At 43.5% G+C, this 19,652-nt stretch overlaps 1 protein-coding gene across 6 annotated transcripts in view; it reads left to right on the top strand.

The window, feature by feature from the left end:
- NCOA7 (nuclear receptor coactivator 7) overlaps nucleotides 1-18,626 on the top strand; it is a 141,737-nt gene extending 123,111 nt beyond the window's left edge. For 4 of the 6 annotated variants that reach the window (XM_037045814.1, XM_037045812.1, XM_037045813.1 and 1 more), the window contains 7 exons: nucleotides 209-356; nucleotides 9,244-9,345; nucleotides 10,624-10,749; nucleotides 12,257-12,409; nucleotides 16,745-16,840; nucleotides 17,181-17,254; nucleotides 17,664-18,626. In XM_037045814.1, the coding sequence (XP_036901709.1) occupies nucleotides 209-356; nucleotides 9,244-9,345; nucleotides 10,624-10,749; nucleotides 12,257-12,409; nucleotides 16,745-16,840; nucleotides 17,181-17,254; nucleotides 17,664-17,799 (835 nt within the window). In that variant the 3' untranslated portion in view covers nucleotides 17,800-18,626. The remainder of the gene's footprint in view (nucleotides 1-208; nucleotides 357-9,243; nucleotides 9,346-10,623; nucleotides 10,750-12,256; nucleotides 12,410-16,744; nucleotides 16,841-17,180; nucleotides 17,255-17,663) is intronic. The other 2 variants (XM_037045816.1, XM_037045815.1) reach the window with 1 other exon arrangement.
- The last annotated feature ends 1,026 nt before the right edge of the window (nucleotides 18,627-19,652 follow it).

Raw genomic sequence — 19,652 nt, 5'->3', positions numbered from 1 at the left:
TCTCAGGGTCTCTGGCCTTCTGCTTTCATTTGTTCACTTATTCTCCCCAAGTTTGGAATGTTCTAGTAGAGGTCATCTTCGCAGTGAGAAATTTCCCAGTTAGCGAAATGGATTTGCCGAGCAGGAAAAAGATGGTCGGACGTGCCTGAGTCCCTGCTAGTGCCTGCCAGGATCTGATGCTAATTGCTCTGATGAACATATGTTTCAGGGTGGATCACTTGTACACATTCTTCGTTCAGTGGTCTCCCGACGTCTACGGGAAAGACGCCAAAGAACAAGGCTTTGTGGTGGTGGAAAAGGAAGAACTGAATATGATCGACAACTTCTTCAGTGAGCCGACCACCAAGAGCTGGGAGGTGAGCACTGGAATGGGGGCTAGAGTGTTGTGGTCCTTAAACCACAGTATTCAGTCAGAATGTTCTTGTGTCCAGACTCCAAGAGCTTTTGGGCTTACAAGAAGGTAGGTTCCCTGTGCACCTTTGAAGTTACAGTCTGACACAATCTTACTCTTGTTTGAAGCTGGCTCTGTGTGTCAGACAGGCTATCCCACCACCGCTGCCACCAGGTCATTTCACTCCCCTTTTTAAAAACTGCTACTGTGTCCCTTTTATGTAAAGCAAGAAGTTAAAGCTCCTTAATTTGCCCTGAAAAGCCCTTCATAGTTGGGGTTTTTTTTTTTTTTTGAGCACTTACCAAACCCTTCCCATGTTTGGGGCACAGGGATGAGGTAAGTAGAAGTTAGCATTAAGGAGTATAGATGAATCATGACTTTATGAGATGATTGCTATCATAGATGAAGTGCCAGGCGCTACAAGAAGCTGTAGCCAGTCATCCGAATGGAGCAGGGGAGCCACTCAGGAGAAGTGGTCTGGGCGGAGGTCAGCAGTGGGGATCAGGCAGCTGTGGTGGGAGCGAGACACAGAGCACCTTCTGGCCAGAACGAAAAGTCTGCCAAGAAATGACTCAGGGGGAAATAGAGAGTATGAGGCATGTTTCTTTTCATTTATTTTTTAATCCTCACCCGAGGACATGTTTACTGACCTTAGACAGGAAGGGGGAGAGAGAGAAACATTGATTGGTTGCCTCCCATATGCACCACCAACCTAGGCATGTGTCTGGATCAGAATCGAACCCACCTTTTGGTGTACAGGGCGATGCCTCAACCGACTGAGCCACCCGGCCAGGGCGCATGGAACATTTGGTGAACCAACAAAAACGTGTGTGGCTGGAGCATAGAGTGCAAAGCTGAGGAAATAGCAGGAAATGAAACTGGAGAAGCAGTGCGGACAAATGATGAAGGATCTATGTACCAAGTGCAGGAGAGTTTTTCGTTCTTTTCCCAGGGGCAGTAGGAAGGCATGGAGCTGTTTTGAGCCTGGAGAAGTATACACAGATGTGCATGGTGGGAGAGCGCTCCCTGGCTGCCAGAAATACAGTAGATTGGAGAGAATAACACTTGAGCTTGAAGACCCATTGGGAGGCTCTTGCAGTAATCACGTTGAGAGAGAATGATTGTTGCAATAGTGGCGAGGAAAGGAAAAAAATCGAGTGCTTTTGAAAGAGAAAAGGTAAAATACACAGGACTTTGTGAGTAATTGATGACATGTGCAAAGTACAGAAGATGTCAAGATTGATCTCTTAGTTTTTAGAGTGGGAACTGAAGGAGTAGTGGGATAGTGAGGTAAGGCCCACAGCAGGAGGATGAGATGGAATAGAAAACACTCCCGTATTCTGATTTTAATCTACATTTGAGGGACCTGTGGATTGTCCAAAAGATAACTGAGTATAAAAGTTAGGAAAAGGGTCTAAATATATACTTTGGGGAATCATTAGCAGAATGGAAGTTTTGTGAGTAGATGAGGTCATCCCAGGAGAGTGTGGTGGTGGGTAGGGAGCAGGGCTCAGAACAGAACCATTAAGGATAGGTTCCGGCATTAAAGGGCCAAAGACAGTAGTGCCCACAAAGACAGTAGTAGTGAGAAGGAGCAGCCAGGGAAGGGGGAGGGAAAGATGGAAAGGCATGTCTTAGAAGCCAGGGGAAGAGAATGTTTCAAAAGGCAGGAAATTGGTCAAAAATGACTAATGCTGTTGTAGAGGAGTCAAAAAAAAAAAAAAAAAAGAACTGAGCGATATCTTGGATTTAAAACCAGGAGTTAGTTGGTGACTGTGACAAAAGCAGTTTCATTGACCTGGTAGGTCCAGTGGTTCGAAGAATGAGTGGGTGATGGGGGATCAGTAGTAAATGGGGTCAAACAACTCAGATTTGGCTTTGGAAGATGAAATTGAGGCAAACTGTTAAGCTAGAAGAGGAGGTGTGGTTGAAGAAGGGTTTTCCCTCTTGTTAGAGAGACTTTAACCTTTTTGAGGAGGTCGGTGAGATGGTGGTATGGAAGATAAGGGAAGGAGAGAATATCAGGAGAGGGGATTCCTGAATGTCCGCAAGGGATATGGGGATAGGCTTGACCTTAGATTGGTGGTCAGACAGTAGAAAAGAGTAGGATATTTGCAAGTAAAATATAGATTAGGTGGTAGTCAATTGTGAATGGTTCCTTTGAAGCAGAAGGAGGGGGCATCTCCTAGGAGTGAAAGAGGAGTAGGAGGAGTAGCTGAAATGCCAGCACATTCTTTTCTACTTAAGACAACAATTCAAAACATACTGCTCGGCAGAAGGCAGATCTCTAAGGATTCATGGGCACCTAATTAGCAGTCAGGGACCCCAACATACCTTCACGAAAGGCTCTTGGTTAGGTCTGGCACAATAGAGAATCTGGATGTCCAAGGGCAATCTTCGGACTCTCATGGTGATCCAGTGAGAACTGCCTGCTGGCTTTCTAATGAAGAAGAGGTTAGAAAGGACTCTCATGGTGAGGACTCCATATTATGGAGAAGGTGGGAAATGGCAACTCTGGAGATTCGGGAAAATGCTAAGGAACTGTATGAAGGCCCCTTGGAGTGTGCACCATAAACTGATAAGGGCACCAGGCCACAGTGATGGGTGCTGTTCGCCAGAATCATCAAGTGGTCAGTCAGATTCTTCCAGGCCCGGGACCTTGCAGGATTGGAATGACCATAGGGGATGAGGCTGGCGGCCCCTGAGCTCTGATCCCTTCTGGAATGCCAAGTTCTTTCATACATGTATTTGCTGTCACACTTCCCCTTCTCATTCACTCCCTTCAAGGTCCAGCCCGTTTGTCACTTCTGGGATGCTTTCTGGACTAGTTACTCCTTCTGTCCTCCTAAGCCCGTTGTTCATGACTGTAGTGTATTGCCCGGCAGTTTTCTTGTTTATGTGTTTTTTCCCCCATAGCTCATAAACTCCTCCTTTGGACCATCGTTTGAAGCTATTAAAGCCTATTAAGCTCTCCATCCCTTGGCTTTGTGTATCAATTCTGTTCGGGGTTTTTTGTTTATTTCCCTTCTGCCTCTCACCAGGCTTTCTGAGTTTATAGTGCTTGTCCCTAGAAATTTTACCTGGGTTCTTCTCTTCTCCTCTGTTACTCTCCTGGGATGAGTTCATCAACTTGTGTTCTGTGCTGTTACTCCGGCCTCTGCCCTCTCCCACACACCTCTTTCTCCCAAGCAGCTCCTCTAGAGCTCGTAATTGCCCCATAGGCACTGCCTGAGGCCTACCCCAGGCAGGGATGGTGTGACATTGGCATTCTGGCCAAGGCACCCAAGAGTGTGAAGCCTTGTCCTCACCAAATCATCTCTGCCCGAGAGGCCCCCGTGAGGCCCCCGTGAGGTATGTGCACAGAGGAAGCCAAGTCGGAAAGTGTGTGTCTTCTTACTGAGGCTGTGGTCTCGTGCCCCATGTGGAGTTCCAGAAAGAAGGTTTAGATTGTCCTCGGGGCTTAATCCCTTCCTCACTAGGCCTGAATATTTTGAACCAAAACCCTTTCCTTAAGGCCTGTTGTGCCTCACTTCCAACCTTGAATCTCAGCTCTTGACAACTCCAGTGAGAGAGGAGGCCACACCTACCAGTACCAGAGGAAAAGGAGCTACACAGGTATTCAGAGAAAGGTCTGCTTCAGCTCTGAGGCCCAAGGGAGTGGGCTTGGGCAGTCTGCCCCAGGCCTTCTCAGTTTGAGCCACTGTGAAGAATGAAAGAGGGTAATCCCTCTGAACCTGCAGTGAAAGAGGAAGAAAATTGTTGGCCTGTTCCAGGCGCTGAATGCTCATGCTGAAAGGCATACGTGGGAAGAAAAGGTACCTGGAGAGAAAGGTGGCTGGACTGATCAGGTCACCTTATCCCTATTTTCTTGCCACAAGGACAGAGTTCAGAAGTACGATTTGAACAACGCTGCCAATTTCCCTCCCATGCAGGAGCCACTCTGCTTACTAGCGTTCCCATAGAGCTGAGCCTTTCTCCCCTCTGTGGGTGGGGAGGAGGAACTTTCCTTCCCCTAGAAGCTATGGGGTCTGATCCTCAGCATGCCCCGAGCAGCATCTTTCTCCCAAACTTGCCTCTCCTCATATATTACCATCTCAATTGGTGGTGCTGTAACCAAGCAGTTGGGGGGCCCATTCGCGTGGTGCCTTGGTGCATGACCCAATAATCAGTATGGGAAGGAACAGGCCTTTATTTACAATATTCCAACCTTGGGGCTGCTCAGAACACTTATGCTCAGAGCCCTCCTTTCCCATGAGGCCCAGCACTTCCCTTGTTCCCCAAAAGGCTATAAGCCAGAAGCAAAACCCAATACAGTTCCCCATATTCTTATCTTCGGCCAACTGCACAAATGGTTCTTCAGTCCCTCTGGAAGGGACTGAAGTCGCCATCCTCACGCAGTAGCTGTCTCCTTCAGGATCTGGGGTACATAGTCATCAGCTTCTGTGTAACAGTCCAGGAGTACATGTGCCATGGAGCACTGGATCATAGTCAAGTCCAGGGAAGACATAAGTCTCAAGTATCCAGATAAAGTCCGGGTTAGCAAGGCAGCAGGTCAGCATCTTGTAAGAGAGGGTCTTCGGAGTCAGCTAGGGTGGTCACGATCAGGGCAGCAACGTGTCTCCCTCCTTACTGCACCAAGCCACACGGCCAGATCATCTACGCAGTAGCCTGCTTAGTTCTCCCTCTGGTGCCTCTACTTACCCCCAGGCCAGGCCGCAAGGCAGAATATCTCCAGGCTCTCTCCCTGGCCCTTTGTTTAAATTCTGAAAGTCACACCTTTTCACCCAGGGCAGTAGCACAAGCTATGATCATAGCTATGAAACTAGCTACCAGCTTGCCATAGGTATGCAAAGTATCTTCATCTATATTGTCTGCTTCCAGGGCCTGTGGGGGTTTTTCCCATATTCTAGGGCATCTCTTGTCCTGTACTCCGTTACAGTGATCCAGGCCAGAAACACTCGCAGATTCTTCTTCATCTCCATACCTAGTCATTCATCTGCAGGCTGGATCTTATGGATTCTGTTCTTAAATGTGCAGGGTCCTCAGCTCCCCTGACCACTGCTGCCCCACAGCCTGTCTGTGCCCTCCCCTGGGACTTCCAAAGAAACTCCAGTCCCAACCCACCCACTGGTTCACCCTCCATATGCAAGCTCATTAAATATGCTTTATTTCCTAATTTTATCAAAACAATACCTGCTTATTTTAGGAAATTATAAAACAGAAAGATGCAGAAAATTTAAAAATAATGTCTACACACAGGATACTTTTGTACATTTCCTTTGATTCCTTTTTTAATTCCATTTTAGGGTATTTTCTGGGGGATGAGGTTGGAGTTGTCTTGCTTTTCTTTTTTTTTTTTTTGTGAAATGGGATCAAGCTCTTTATATAGGTTTGTATCTGGTTTTTCTCACCTGAAATATTGTGATAATTGTCATATTAAAGATATTTAAGCTGCATTTTTAATGGTTGCATAATATATCTCAATCAAGATTTATTTAACAATTCCCAACTTTCAGGAATCTTTGTGTTGGTTCAGGGTTTTCACAAGGATGAGATAATCTTCAACTTGTAGTTTCTGGGAAGTGAAATTACTTGGTATAAGGGTGCTGAGTTTGTATGCAGTGCCCACTTGTCAGCAATGGGAGGGAAACCCCCCGTGTCTCTGCCAGGAGAAAATATTATTACTGTGATGCCTTTGTAAAAGTTTTTGCTCATTTGTAAGTTGAGAAATGATACATTTTAATTTTTGTGTCCTTGATTAGGGTTAAGGATAGAATGAATATTTTGTGTATGTCACCATATCTTATCATGTATAATCTGGTTGTTTTGCCCAGAAAATGAGTGTGATGCCCACTCATTTTCTTTGCCCATTTTCCTAAAGGAACCTTAATAATTCCATCATGCTGTTTGAGCTCATTAGGATTAAAGATATTTCTTTGTATCCTACATTTTTGACAGATATTTTCCAAGTTTATTATCTTCTCTTACTTTTATTTATGTTTTTGTTAATGGGTTTTTTGCTTGTCGTGCTTTTATGTATAGTTGGCCCTGTGCAATCAGTTTAAACTCTCCTCATTCTACAGTTGACTAACTGATATATGATAGATAATATTTTATCTGCCATTTTTTTCAGCACTGTTTAATGATCTGTGATGTTTTCTTCATCATGTTTAAAAATCTTGCATATATTCTGTGCTGTTTATAAATACTTGATCAAGCAGGCGATCACAGGTGCGGTCTCTGCTTAGAACACTCACTGGTTCTCTGTTGCCCACAACCATCATTACCCACCTGGCCAATCATCCAAACTACCACTTGGCAAATTATTATTTTTTTAACTGAATCCTGGCCCCTCACCACTAGGGACATTAATTCAATGGGTCTGGGGGAGGAATGTTGGAATCTGTATTTTGGGGCAAAGGAAGGGGAGAGAGAGAGAAATATCAATGTATGGTTGCCTCTCGTGTGTCCCCTGCCGGGAACTGGCCTGCAACCCAGGCATGTGCCCTGACTGGGAATCGAACCACGATTGGTTTGCAGGCCTGTGCTCAAGCCACTAAGCTACACTAGCCAGGGCTTGTAAATCGTTGTTTTTGAGTGATACTCTAATGTTTATATTTCACTTGGACTTTACTGTTTCAGGGAAATATGAAGGACTTCAGGGTCCATTTCTCAATCTTAGAAACTTTCAGCTTAAGGGAAACATTTTATAAGTTTGTAGAAGTTAATATTTTTCATAGATACAGCAGTGATACCTGAACCCAAGTCACACCAGACTTTGGGTGATAGAAGCTGCACAGTAATTATATGGATCTGAGAAAACTGAACATACCTCATGGCTGTGATTGAGGGCAGATTCTGTATTTTTAAAAGCTCTTAGATGATTTTGAAAAACAGACAGGTTTCAGAAACACTGTCCAATAAGTTCTAAGCCCCTCCACAGCACCACAATTTTTCTTTTTCTTCTTCTCCCTCCCCAGCCTCCTCTCTACTTCCCTTGCTCTCTATTCTCAAGCCATAGTGAACAAAAAACACAGCTGTGTGTTCCTGCTGTTCCCTTTACCTGGACACCTCCCCATGCCCCACCCTTTTCTCTCAAACTGGGTAAGCAATCTCGGAACTCTCTAGGTGGCCCCAACTTCCTTTGAGCTACTATTAGCATTTGTATCACATGGAAGGGCATTCATTTATTTATAAATGTCTCTCTACTGCCTCCTCACCCCCCAAACTACAGACTTTTGTGTCCCTGTGTCTGGCAAAGGGACACCACCATCATATAGAAAGCATGCAGTAAATATGAGCTCCCTTCTTTTGCTTAGCATAATAGACTCCAGATCCATCCATGCTGTCACAAATGGTAAGAGTTCCTTCTTTTTTTTTTTACAGCTGCATAGTTTTCCATTGTGTGAATGTACACATCTTTTTAAGCAAAAAAGCCAGTCAGAGAAAGATAGATACCATATGAACTCAGTCATATGTGAAAACTAATGAATAAAATAAACTCACAAACAAAATAAAACCAGGGATATGGACACATGGAACAGACTGACAGATCTCAGAGCAGGTGGGGGCCTGGCAGAAATCAACCAAGAATTTCCATGCATAATGCATGGCTCACAGACACCGACAACAATGTGCTGAAAGCTGGGGGTAGGGCACTGCCGTGTGGAGGAAGTCAAGGGGGGGCGGGGAATGGGGGACATCTGTAATAGTGTCAACAATAAGAAAAAACGTTAGCTGTCAGGAAGTGCCAGGTACTTAAAGGAACGTCATCTCCCGGCACAGAATGCTAGTGATTCTGCCCCAGGTTGTGTCTAGGCTCTCCACTAAGGATGAGCTCTGGCCAACCTGGGACTGGTCCCAGGGTATCCAGGGCCCTCCAGGGTCTCCCCAGATGGGCTGTGCCAGAGCGCTCCCGTCCCCTCAGCAGGACCAGAGGCCATTGTGCATCTGGAAAAGTCACAGAAAGATCACTGAAAAGTGATCCACCGTGTTCTGCATTTCTTTCCATCCCCCGACATTGGATCTGGGGCGTGGAGCCCGGCTCGTCATGCTTCTCAGCCTTAAGATTAATATCCTGAGTTTGTGGGAAACGCAGAATGCCATGTATGGATGATGTATTACAGAACTGTACACTTATAACCTGCAGAATTTTATTAACCGATGTCACCCCAATAAAATTAATGAAAAATTTTAAAAGATTAATATCCTAAAAAGTATAAAGGGTTACCTTTCTTTTTTTTTCCTTTGCCAGCTGTTTTGAAAAACTCACTCTGAAATGACATTTTTCCTGCCTCATATAAACCAGATGTTTTCACATTCTTTTCAGTGGCTCCCACTTAATGAACATGACATGATATTGAAGTGAAATGCCATTGTTCTAAGTACAATGAACCTCGGGTAAAGTCTTCTTTTCATCCTTCCCACGGGATTCAAACTGATGTGAGGGAAATTACATAAAATTTAAAATGGAGGTTTAGCTTTAGAGAAGGTGCTGAAAAAAAAAAAACCCGCGGGAAAGTCAAGGTTAGAAAAGCTAGCTTAGCGGGAGGACAGTTAAGAAAAGGGAAAAAGAAAAAAACAATGGGATTTGTTGTACTGTTAGGAAACCACCGTTTCAAAGGTGAAGTGTCGTTTTACAGCCTCACAGCTATGCCTGGCAGGAAGTTTGTGTTTGCTCTAAATCCTAATTTGGGTGTGTTCCTGTAGAAATGTTGAACCTTCTCCTAAGGGAAACAGAAACTCAACCATGCAGGAAACTAGACACTGCAGAAACGGTTGTAGCGCAGCGTGGTTACAAGTAACAGTGTGTGGAGGCAGAGAGAGGAAAAAACCTCTTCCTCATTAGAAAGCCAGCAGGCAGCTCTCACCGGATCACCATGAGAGTCCGAAGATTGCCCTTGGACATCCAGATTCTCTATTGTGCCAGACCTAACCAAGAGCCTTTTGTGAAGGTATGTTGGGGTCCCTGACTGCTAATTAGGTGCCCATGAATCCTTAGAGATCTGCCTTCTGCCGCGCAGTATGTTTTGAATTGTTGTCTTAATTAGAAAAGAATGTGCTGGCATTTCAACCAGAGCAGGTATTCTGTTTGTTTGAAGGTGGGTATGGTGTGGTTTGCCCCCATCTTTGGAGTCAAAAAATCCATACTTGATTTTTTTTTCTTTCCACAGCCTCATTTTGAACCTCTGTTCAATGTAGAGTTCACTAAATAAATAAATAAATAAATAAATAAATAAATGTGCTTTATTTGATACATCGAAAATGCTGGATATGTGATTCTTTGGTAGTGTTTTCTTTAAGAATTTCCCCTGGAGAAGATGGTAAAAGATATAAGCTAATTTCCCTCCCTATAAATCTGACAGCAGGCGCTTTATACGTATGACCATGTATTGGGGAATGGAGTTGTACATTATCTGACAACTTTTACTAGACAGAACTTAAATGTTTTTTTCTCTATAATGCAGAAGTCATTAATACTGGTATACAGGAATCTTAGTGAATTAGTCACTTTAATATATTTTCAATTTCAAAATAATTCAATGATTTATCCATACTTTCGGAGGGGCAAACAAATGGACTCTTAAAGGGAAATTTACTTTGGTAGTTCATAAGCTTAGTTACAGTGAAATAATTAATGTTGTGTACAACATCATATTTCTCAGTTTTGAAGGAAAGTCCACTTTGGTAGTTTCTGAACTGTACGTAAAGAATCACGACCCAACTGTAATTTAAGCTACATCTGTGTTTCTTTGGATTGTTGCTCTGGTAGCTGTTACCAGTCGTCATCTCTATCAGGGTTGGTTGCTATGTGCACAATCTTAAGAGAAAACATTGAGTCTTAAAAAAACTACTTTATCTTTCCAATATCCCTATTTATAGAAAACTTACTCATAGGACAATCTCTGATTAGGCCCTTAACAATTCAGAGTTAGTTGCACCCTACAGGAGAATAGGGGCATTTCAAAGTGGTCTGTGGAGTTATATACAGTTCTTGCTCCAGGACTGAGCAGTCGACAGCAATAGTAGAGGGAAAAATTAAGACTTTAATTGGTACATATTAAGTGCCTAAGCTGTCATGTGTTAAATTCTGCATTGGTTGTGAAACTGAAAAATTTGCCATTTCCCAAAGTCCCAGGTCAATTTATGTCCTGGCACTAAAATGCCACCTGTTTCGGGAAAAGCAGGGGCCTTGTGGGGCGGGTTTGGCTTATTTGTTTTCTGCGTTTCAGATCATCACCGTCGAGGAGGCAAAGCGCAGGAAGAGCACGTGCAGCTACTATGAAGAGGAGGACGAGACAGCCTTGCCGACCCTGCAGCCCCAGAGCGCACTCCTGGAGAACATGCACATCGAGCAGGTGGTCCTCCCAGGGACTTAGCATGGGGGTCTTCCAGCCTTAAAAAGCACTTCCCAACCCTGACCGCATTTGCTCATTTCATTCCGGGTGAAGGGTTTCAAAGGAAGATCACCCACAGCCTAGCCAAGGCCAGGTCCCTTTCTCCGCCTCCGAGAGGTAAGGCAGCACGCCCCGCTGCCTTCTCAGGAGTGTGCATCGCACATGACCAGACAGGACGTCTGCCCCCAGGCCTGAACGAAAAGCCATTTCTGGTTTTCAAAACAATTTGTAAAGGCTCCTACCACAGTCCTGGTGCACTTAGGATCCACATGTATCCTGGTGACTACTGCCCAGTTCCAGCGTTTTCCATTTACTAGGCTCAACAAAAATCACATGGCAAATACACTTTATTTGCTTCATGAAAACTACCAACCTGTAGGATTTTCCTTTTTCTGTAGTTTCCATCGTGTCCTGTATATTTCCTGAAAGTGTGTTACTTCTGTTTTACGAAATATAGAACGTGCTCACATTTGACACTCGGTTAGGAATCTCTTCCACTTCCCCCTCAGCCAACTTAGATCTGAATTGCAGTGACCTAAATTAGTGAATCATCAAGTTCAACTCCCTCAGTTTGAAAACGAGCCAACAAAGGCCCGGGAAAGCTAAGAGATTTAACCAGGCAGTTGCAGAAATGGGGTCTAGTCTAACACTAGATTCTGAAGACTTCGGGACTTCACAGCCTCCTCTGTTAGTATTTTTGAAGAGATGCATTATTGGTATTCATAACAGTGAAGTTTAAGCTAAATATTTTTTTAAGATTTTATTTTCAGAGAGAGGGGAAGGGAGGGAGAAAGAGGGAGAGAGCTGTCAATGTGTGGTTGCCTCTCACATACCCCCTACTAGGAACGTGTCCCTGCAACCCAGACATGTGCCCCGACTGGGAAATGAACTGGCAACCCTTTGATTCACAGGCTGGTGCTCAGTCCACTGAGCCCCACCAGCCAGGGCTAAGGTAAATATGAATGTAGTGAAAGATTCGGTTGCAACGTGGACAGGCTGTATCTGACTACTTGCGTAAAACACTTTGTGTTCTCATGGTCACCTCTGTGGAAAGCTGCAGCTGTCAGTAGTAGCTCTGAGCCTTGGAGGGTTTAGAAAGAACAACTGAAGAAACGTGCTGTTTGGTGAAAGCCAGGTTGAAGTGCAAGACAGAGAGAATACATCTAACTCATACTTCTTTATCAGGCTAGGTGCTATATGTCCCAATGTCTAATGGCATAGGGAACCCACAGTCAGGCCCCTGAGGTAAAAGCATGCTCTGGGCAGCACTCTGCTAAGGTAAACCCCACCGAGGAATGACTTTCCCTTCTCTTTCTTGGTTTAGAGTGGCAAAAACTTGCCAGAGTAAAGGGGGATGATGTGTAAATTCATGTGGTTTTAAGTTTGACCCATAGGCACATAGTACTGCATGTTCATGAGTGATTTGTGAGTGAACTGTTTATATTCATGTCCATCTCTGGATTCACAGCTGGCCCGACGCCTTCCAGCAAGGGTGCAAGGGTATCCATGGAGACTCGCATACAGCACATTGGAGCATGGGACCAGCTTAAAAACTCTCTATCGGAAATCAGCATCGCTGGATAGCCCTGTCCTATTGGTCATCAAAGACATGGATAATCAGGTGAGGCTTGTTCCTCTCTTAGAAAATGTTTTTTTAATGAGGGTTTTATGGAGCTTCTCAAACATACACAACATTAGACAGACAAATACAACAAACACCACAACTGAGCAGGATTTTGCCCCATAAGCTTCATCTGCCTTTTCTTCGTCAGTTTTTCTTTGCTAAAGTATTTTGAAGTAAATCCCAATTACTGTCACACTTCACACCGCATCTCTAAAAAAGAATATGGAGCATATTTTCAAATAGAGTCACATTTTAGGGTGGTTTTTGTTGTTGTTGTTGTACTTACCGTGAAGTAGAGAGCTATAATGATGTTCTACAACGTGAAGCTGGAGAAGTTGGAGAAAAGTCAAGTCTGGGTTTGGAGCCGATCGCAGAAAGAAATTCCAGTGCCGCACCAGAACTCTCTCTAGAGAGCTGAAGCGGGGCCCTCAAACCTCGCCCGCGTGGTTGCTGAGACGGAGAGCCAGTCGAGGCCTGATGGTGATGAAACCACAGGGAGGGTGCTCTGTACCGGGGCTCATGGCACTTTCACCTCTGTTGCAGTCGGTCTTGCAGGCACTGATGAAATCTCGGTATTTCCCCCCTTCGTCCCCACACTAGTACTTCCCACCTCAGGCAGCGTGGCGTGCACGTAGAACCTTCCCTGGATTCTTTTGTATACCACCCAGCCAGGCTCCTGCTTCACAGAAGAAAGGCATCTTTCAAGTCTGTTCTTTCTTTATTTCTGTTTTGTCTGTGTATGTCAAGAAAAAATTCCTTTAGTTGTTCAGGCTGTGGATGCCATTCTTTTCTCTTTCTGGTATTGAAGCAGTTTTTACTCAACAACCATTCATTCATTCATTCATTCATTCATAAAATATATAATGAGTGCCTGTTACATGAGGGGCACTATTAAGCATTGAGAAGCTTTCTGTGAAGCCATGTGATTGGGATCATTTTAAGGGAAATAGTTCTTTGCTGTCATGAATTGCCTTGGGAACAATTAGCAGAGAAACGGGGCACCGAGGCACCTTCCTCAACCGTGTTTTTTTTCCTGGGCTTTATTGCAGCCTAAGAGTTGCGTGTAGTTTAGCTGTTATTGTTACCAGTATTATTTCTTGATGGATGACATTTCATCATGATCCCGCTGAATAGTGGGCAGAGTCAAGTTTAACATGACAAGTCATAATAACAGAGGTTTATAGTTGAATTACTCAGGGGCTGAGTGGGATGTGTGAGAAGCTGGGTGTGATGGTTTCAGTGAGTGAGGGCTAGAGGGTGTTAGACCACACGCACAAACCCTCACCAGAGGACAACAGACGTGTCGGGGGAAGTGCTGGCTGCGCAGGCAGGTATTGGTGAAGCACAGTGGCACCTGCAGGCCACACTGCCACGGGTGGGTCGCCAAACTTGGGGCCTTCAAGTGCCTTGCATTGTTTGAAGAACCCTGCACTCTAGCTGTCTTACCCCATCCCGTCCACCCCCAATGCAAGAATGTGGACTTGCTGTGTTTCAGAGCATATGGTAGAGCAAAATGTATAAATTTACCTGGAAATATATAAAATTTCAATGCAAAAATGTCACGTACACAAAATGGCAGCAATAAGGAGCTCTGCCAGTTCAGTCCCCAGTGAAAAAACCATGCTGGTGGGAATTACAAAAATAATAATCAAAGCCTCTGGAAACTGGCCTATGGGCATACAAGTGAAGCAACATTTATTCAAGAAAATACAATAAATCTCAGTAATAACAGTGAGAATCTGTGGTGCTTGAAGCTCAGCCTGTGCCCTCCACTCAACCCCCAGTTCAGACTGACAGATGCTTCACTCTGGGTCTGTGCTGACCAGGAGATGGGGCCCCCTCTGCCCCAGCTCCCAGGCAAGGCCCCCAGCACTTCTCATGCCTGCCTGAGACGACTGTTTCTGAGGCTAAATTCCATGCGGGTGTGGTCTAGAGGCAAAGGGTTCTCTTCCTGCACCCCACCCTTACAGGGCAGGTGCTGTATATCAGTCATGGCAGGCAGAGAATACAGGGTCTCTGCTGCCCTGGTCCCAGCCTGTGGGACAGAGTTCCACATGACGTGAGGTGAGCAAGGATCAGCCTCTACCCTGCACAGCACCCTGCTCATAAAACAAGATTATTTGTCCAAGAGAAAGAAGCCACTGTCCCGCCCCTAGCACCAGAGCAGAATCCCTAGCTCTTAGCTCCAGCTCCCAGCTCCCAGCTCCCAGCTCCTAGCTCCTGGGGAAGACACAGACCGTGAAATGCAGCGCTCTGAAGCTCTGCTCAAAGGAACTGACTTTGTGTAGAAGATTATGGGGAAGTTCAAGCCAAAGGGCCTCTCGAAACAGTGCCGAACAATTATGAGAAGCCTGGTGGCTCCATAAAGGCAACAAGCTCAGCTGTAGACCACCCAGTGTACCAGAGAGAAGCAGGAAAGAGAGCCAAGGAGACCCTCCCTGCGGTCAGCACAGACTGACCGAAGGAGCTACACTTGCGAAGGAGCCTGCCTTTCATCCAGTCAGGCTGGAAGAGTCCACCACAAGGCATTGTGGGAAACAGCAGAACCACTACCATGCAATTAATAGTCTGATTTATACCAGCTTCATTCCAGTGAGGTACAGAAACATTAATCCTATATCGCTCTACTATATATCATTCTACTTTTCGTGGTAATCTGTTACATGTATTACATTGATGTAAACCCAACAATAAATTGTTATGATTACTACTTGATATAATTTTTTATCTACTAAAGAAGCTGAAAGAAGAAAGGAAAGCAAATACGCATTTATAGGGTTTTTCTTTTATATTAACCTTGCTTTATCACTTCTGGTTGTCTTCATTTATCCTCACGGGTTCCTTTGTTCTGTCATTGCCAAATATATTAAGTGTTTATATGTTATAAACCCAACAGTATTATTATAAGCATACTATTTCACAGAATTGCTTTCTAAAAAGTTCATAGGAAAAAATTAAAATGGGTGATTTCTTACATAACCACAATGCTATAAACCTAACAAAAATTAACAGTAATTCTCTAGTATTATCCAGTCCTCAGTCCTTAAACAGATTTCCATGATTGCTAAGAAAATTTTGTGAAGAAAAATATAATTATTTAGACAGTTGTGGAGGGTAAAAGATTCAGCATGGCTGTTCCTATTCATTGGTTAGAAGGGAACCCACTTTCTTCCATGTATGGTCATTACCCTTCTTCTTGCATTTTACCATGTACTGAAAAAAATAGATGCCTGTCTCACCTGTATTTTACCGGAAAATAACCAGAGGAAGGGAAATGGATTTTTGATGTGTTTGTTTTTGTTTATTCTTAGCAGCTCTGTGGTAAGACTTGGTAGCAGAAAGTCTAAAGAACGTTGGTTACAAAGGGTTTCTAGTCTTCTGCTCTACCTAATTTTTAGTATTTCAAAGAGCCAGTATTGAGTCAAACTGGTAAAGGAGAGGTTTGGCTATGATTGTAATTCAGTTAAAGTAATTTTGAAAAATAACAATGTTTTGCAGCCAACCTCCATTTAGAGCGGTGCTCTTCAGTAGGAATTTGGAACCTACGGGTTATCAGAATTACCTACGGACAGTTTCAGACTACATGTCCTCACTCTTGCCAGCCCTCACCCCCGCAAGTAGTGATCTGAATCTGAGCAGAAATACACAGGAAGTCAAGGCAGAGACATGCGTATTCTGAAAATGCTGCTTCTTCCAGCCCTCAACAAGAAAAAAATGGAAGAATCACTGATTCCAATGCATCTAAGTCACCTTTAAAGTCCATAGTACATGGAATTGGTTTTTTCTCAAAGCCCAATTTGAACAAGATATATTAGATCAGTCATGTTAGAGACACAGTTTTAATAAGCATATTGAGAAGTCACTTTTATAAAATAAAAGAGAGAAAAATGTATTTTCTCTGGGGAAATGCCTGGCTACAATTCCACTTATAAAACACAGAAGACGCATGACTTTGTTTTCTCAGCCACTCATTTCTGTGTACAAGATTCTTCTTGTCGTTTAATGTGCCCAATATGTCGTCTGCAGTCACTAAAGGAAATTTGACTCCCTAGTGGACTTTGGGAGTCTTTTAAAATTGAAACAATTGTTGGCCTTTGACAAATAAGTTCTCCGAGCTACTTGGATTTCAGTTAGAGCCTGGGACATTGGGGATGTATGGAGATATATATGCCTTCGCGGCTGGTCTTTGTTATTTATGAGCCCTGATTTAGTAATGAACTTTGCTGAAAGAGGTATAATGCAGTCTCAGGATTGTGTTAAAATATTGAAGAAAGTCTTTCTTTGGGAGATTCGGGTTTGAAAGCAGCTAACATGTATGTTCTCTTTTCACAGATTTTCGGAGCCTACGCCACCCACCCTTTCAAGTTCAGTGACCACTATTATGGCACAGGCGAGACTTTTCTGTACACGTTTAGCCCCAATTTCAAGGTACCTGGATGGGAGAGATACCCAATTTCCCCTGCCACAGGGTTGGGGGTGTGGGGGGCTGGAAGCAGGGGGCTGTCGTTGGAGCAACAGCTGCCTGACCCACTCGGCCCAGACCAGCACCTGATGACTGCAGCACACAGACTGCAGCACACAGACGGCGGGGGGCCCTTCGCAGGCCTCGGGGTCAGAGTCCCCTGGGCCCGAGAGATCTTTCTGACTCCTTAACCCCTTGAGAGAGTGTATCCTGCAGCGGGTGGTTACAGAGGGACTATTCTGACATTCCATTTCTGCTCATTCTCCAGATTGAAAGGTCTGTTCTGTCTTGTGTTTCTACCCTAAGGTCTTCAAGTGGAGTGGAGAAAACTCATACTTTATCAATGGAGACATAAGTTCTTTAGAACTCGGTGGTGGAGGGTAAGACTCCAGTTGTTATTGTTGGTGGTGGAGGGTAAGACTCTTGTTGTTGTTGTTAATTTACCACCAGACCTGAGTGGGTCTGTTTGGACCCAGATAACCAAAACCCTGGTGTCAGGTGATTTTAGCCAGTCCATCTACTTATATTAATGAGGACAGTGGCCTAATACATGGCACTAAGAGTCAGAGATACAATGATTTATGTGTCTAAATAAAGGACTACTACCACTTGTCTTTTAGGAAGGACAGCTCGTTTAAATGAAGTAAAGGAGATGCCCCCCTTATTTTACAAGCAGGTTAGGGTTTTTGTCTGTCTGTAGCATAAAGGAAAGAAGACTATAGTAAGGGGGGACAGAAAGTGTGCCACACGAGACTGAAATGTTTTCACTTTTTTCTTTAACCTCTTCAGGGGGCGCTTTGGTTTATGGCTAGACGCTGATTTATACCACGGACGAAGTAATTCCTGCAGCACTTTTAATAACGATATTCTTTCCAAAAAGGAAGACTTCATAGTTCAGGACCTCGAGGTATGGACATTCGAGTGACACTCAGGCTGCCTTAAAGTACAACGCTGAGAAGACTGAGTTTGCTCAGCCCCGCTAAAGCTGGCTGGAAGACCAGCGCCGCCTAGACTGCCTCATGCCCCCATGATGCTTCCTTCCTGCCGTCACCTCGGATCGCAGCCCCTTTGCAGAAAGGGCCTGCAGGGCCGGCGTCCGGGGCAGGCTCTGCCCAGAGAGGCCTGGCATCCCGGCGGTTGGAAGACTTTGTGCTCCTGCTTCCTTCAAGTCCATACAGTGAGGAATCAGAGTATTTATAGATGTATGAGTTGAATGCAACTTTTATTTTTGGTAACTGTGAAAAAAAAAGATACTGTGGAAATATATACATGCCTTGTGTATTTATCAACATAATTTTCATTACCAAAATGTACAGCATACTATTGTTTGCCATGGGAAAGGTGAGTCTCATTTAGAAAAATTGAAAGTGCACAGCACTTAAATGAGTATGTATAGGATTTTTTTTTTAAGTTTTATTTATTATTTCTAGTATATTGTTTGAAATGTGTTGCCAGGTTTTTTTTCTTTTAATGTGTCAAATCTTGAAAAAAAAAAAAAGAAATGTGCTATGTTTGGCAACAATTCTATTTGATTTATATAGTTTTATATTGAGCTTTCTTTTTGCCCTGATTGTTTAGGGTGATAGATCTTAAATAGCATATATATATATATATATATATGTGCTTAATTGTGAATTTTAAAACACTCATTACCAATGTTCATTGATTTGACTATTGTAGGCCAGCGCTCCGTTTAGTCATTGGAAAGGTACATTTTTAGTTACTTATTCTGAACCTAGTTGTATAAAGAAGCAAAAGCTATTTCTCAGTTATAATTTGATATTTACAGCAGTGGGCACCTTTATGAACCTAGACTACAGCAGACTCTGATTTTGAAAAGAAACTGTTTTGCTTCTTATAAAATCATTTGTCAGTAACAAAAACTTTATTTTCATAGTTTTTTTTTGCATAATTTTTACACTAACAAGCAGGCCTTTGTTTTTAAAGGGTCTGTTTTGTATCAAAGGAAAAATATAAAATTAGCCCAACCGCCTTGGTTTTCTCTTTTATTTGAGAAAAAAAAATGCAGAGACATGCATTCATACCAAACAAAAAGTAAAACCTATTTTTCAACATCAACCCATTTTCACACCATAAAACACTTATTAAAAATAATAATAAAACCTTATTAAAAAGTTGACCAATATTATTGATTGCCAGAGTATTCATTATGAAAGCCAAAGACTGCTAATGGAAAGAACTTTCAAATAATAGCCAAAGCTGAGAAGTGGTCTATCATAAATTATATCCCCAGTGGTTTGGGGAAGAAAAAAATTAATAACAAAAGTAGCATTTATATAATTGCATTTAGAAAATAATACAATTCTTAGAATGTAAGCCTTAAGCTGGCAGAATATTTCCTGGAGGTTATTCTCTTCCTTCAGACTCTTTATAGAGGAGAACAGACACAGTGCCAAGGGGCCTCTGGTCAGATCCTCAGCCACCTAACTCCATGTACATTCCACACAAGTTGCAATGAATGCTGTGAAGGGTCAAGTCTGGAGCCCAGGTGTGCTCTCCCTTGAGTTTTTCTGTTGAGAATTCTTGATGAACAACGTACTGGCAGTTCAACCTTCATGTGCTCCTTAAATGATGTGTTGGGGTGAGACACCGGGGACATCTCATGATGATCACGTTTACCAGGTCTGCCGTTTGCAACCAGACGCTATTAACAGTCATTTGCATATAATTCACTCTTACCTAGTTTAGTCCATGATATTATATGTACTTGTGAGAGCATATCCAGATGCTGCATTCTCTATTTAAAACAGTGTTGTC

Source organism: Sturnira hondurensis, unplaced genomic scaffold, assembly GCF_014824575.4.
Source record: "Sturnira hondurensis isolate 20B ecotype Veracruz unplaced genomic scaffold, ASM1482457v3 Scaffold0004474, whole genome shotgun sequence".
Classification (NCBI taxonomy): domain Eukaryota; kingdom Metazoa; phylum Chordata; class Mammalia; order Chiroptera; family Phyllostomidae; genus Sturnira; species Sturnira hondurensis.
This window is presented reverse-complemented; position numbering and strand designations above follow the sequence as displayed.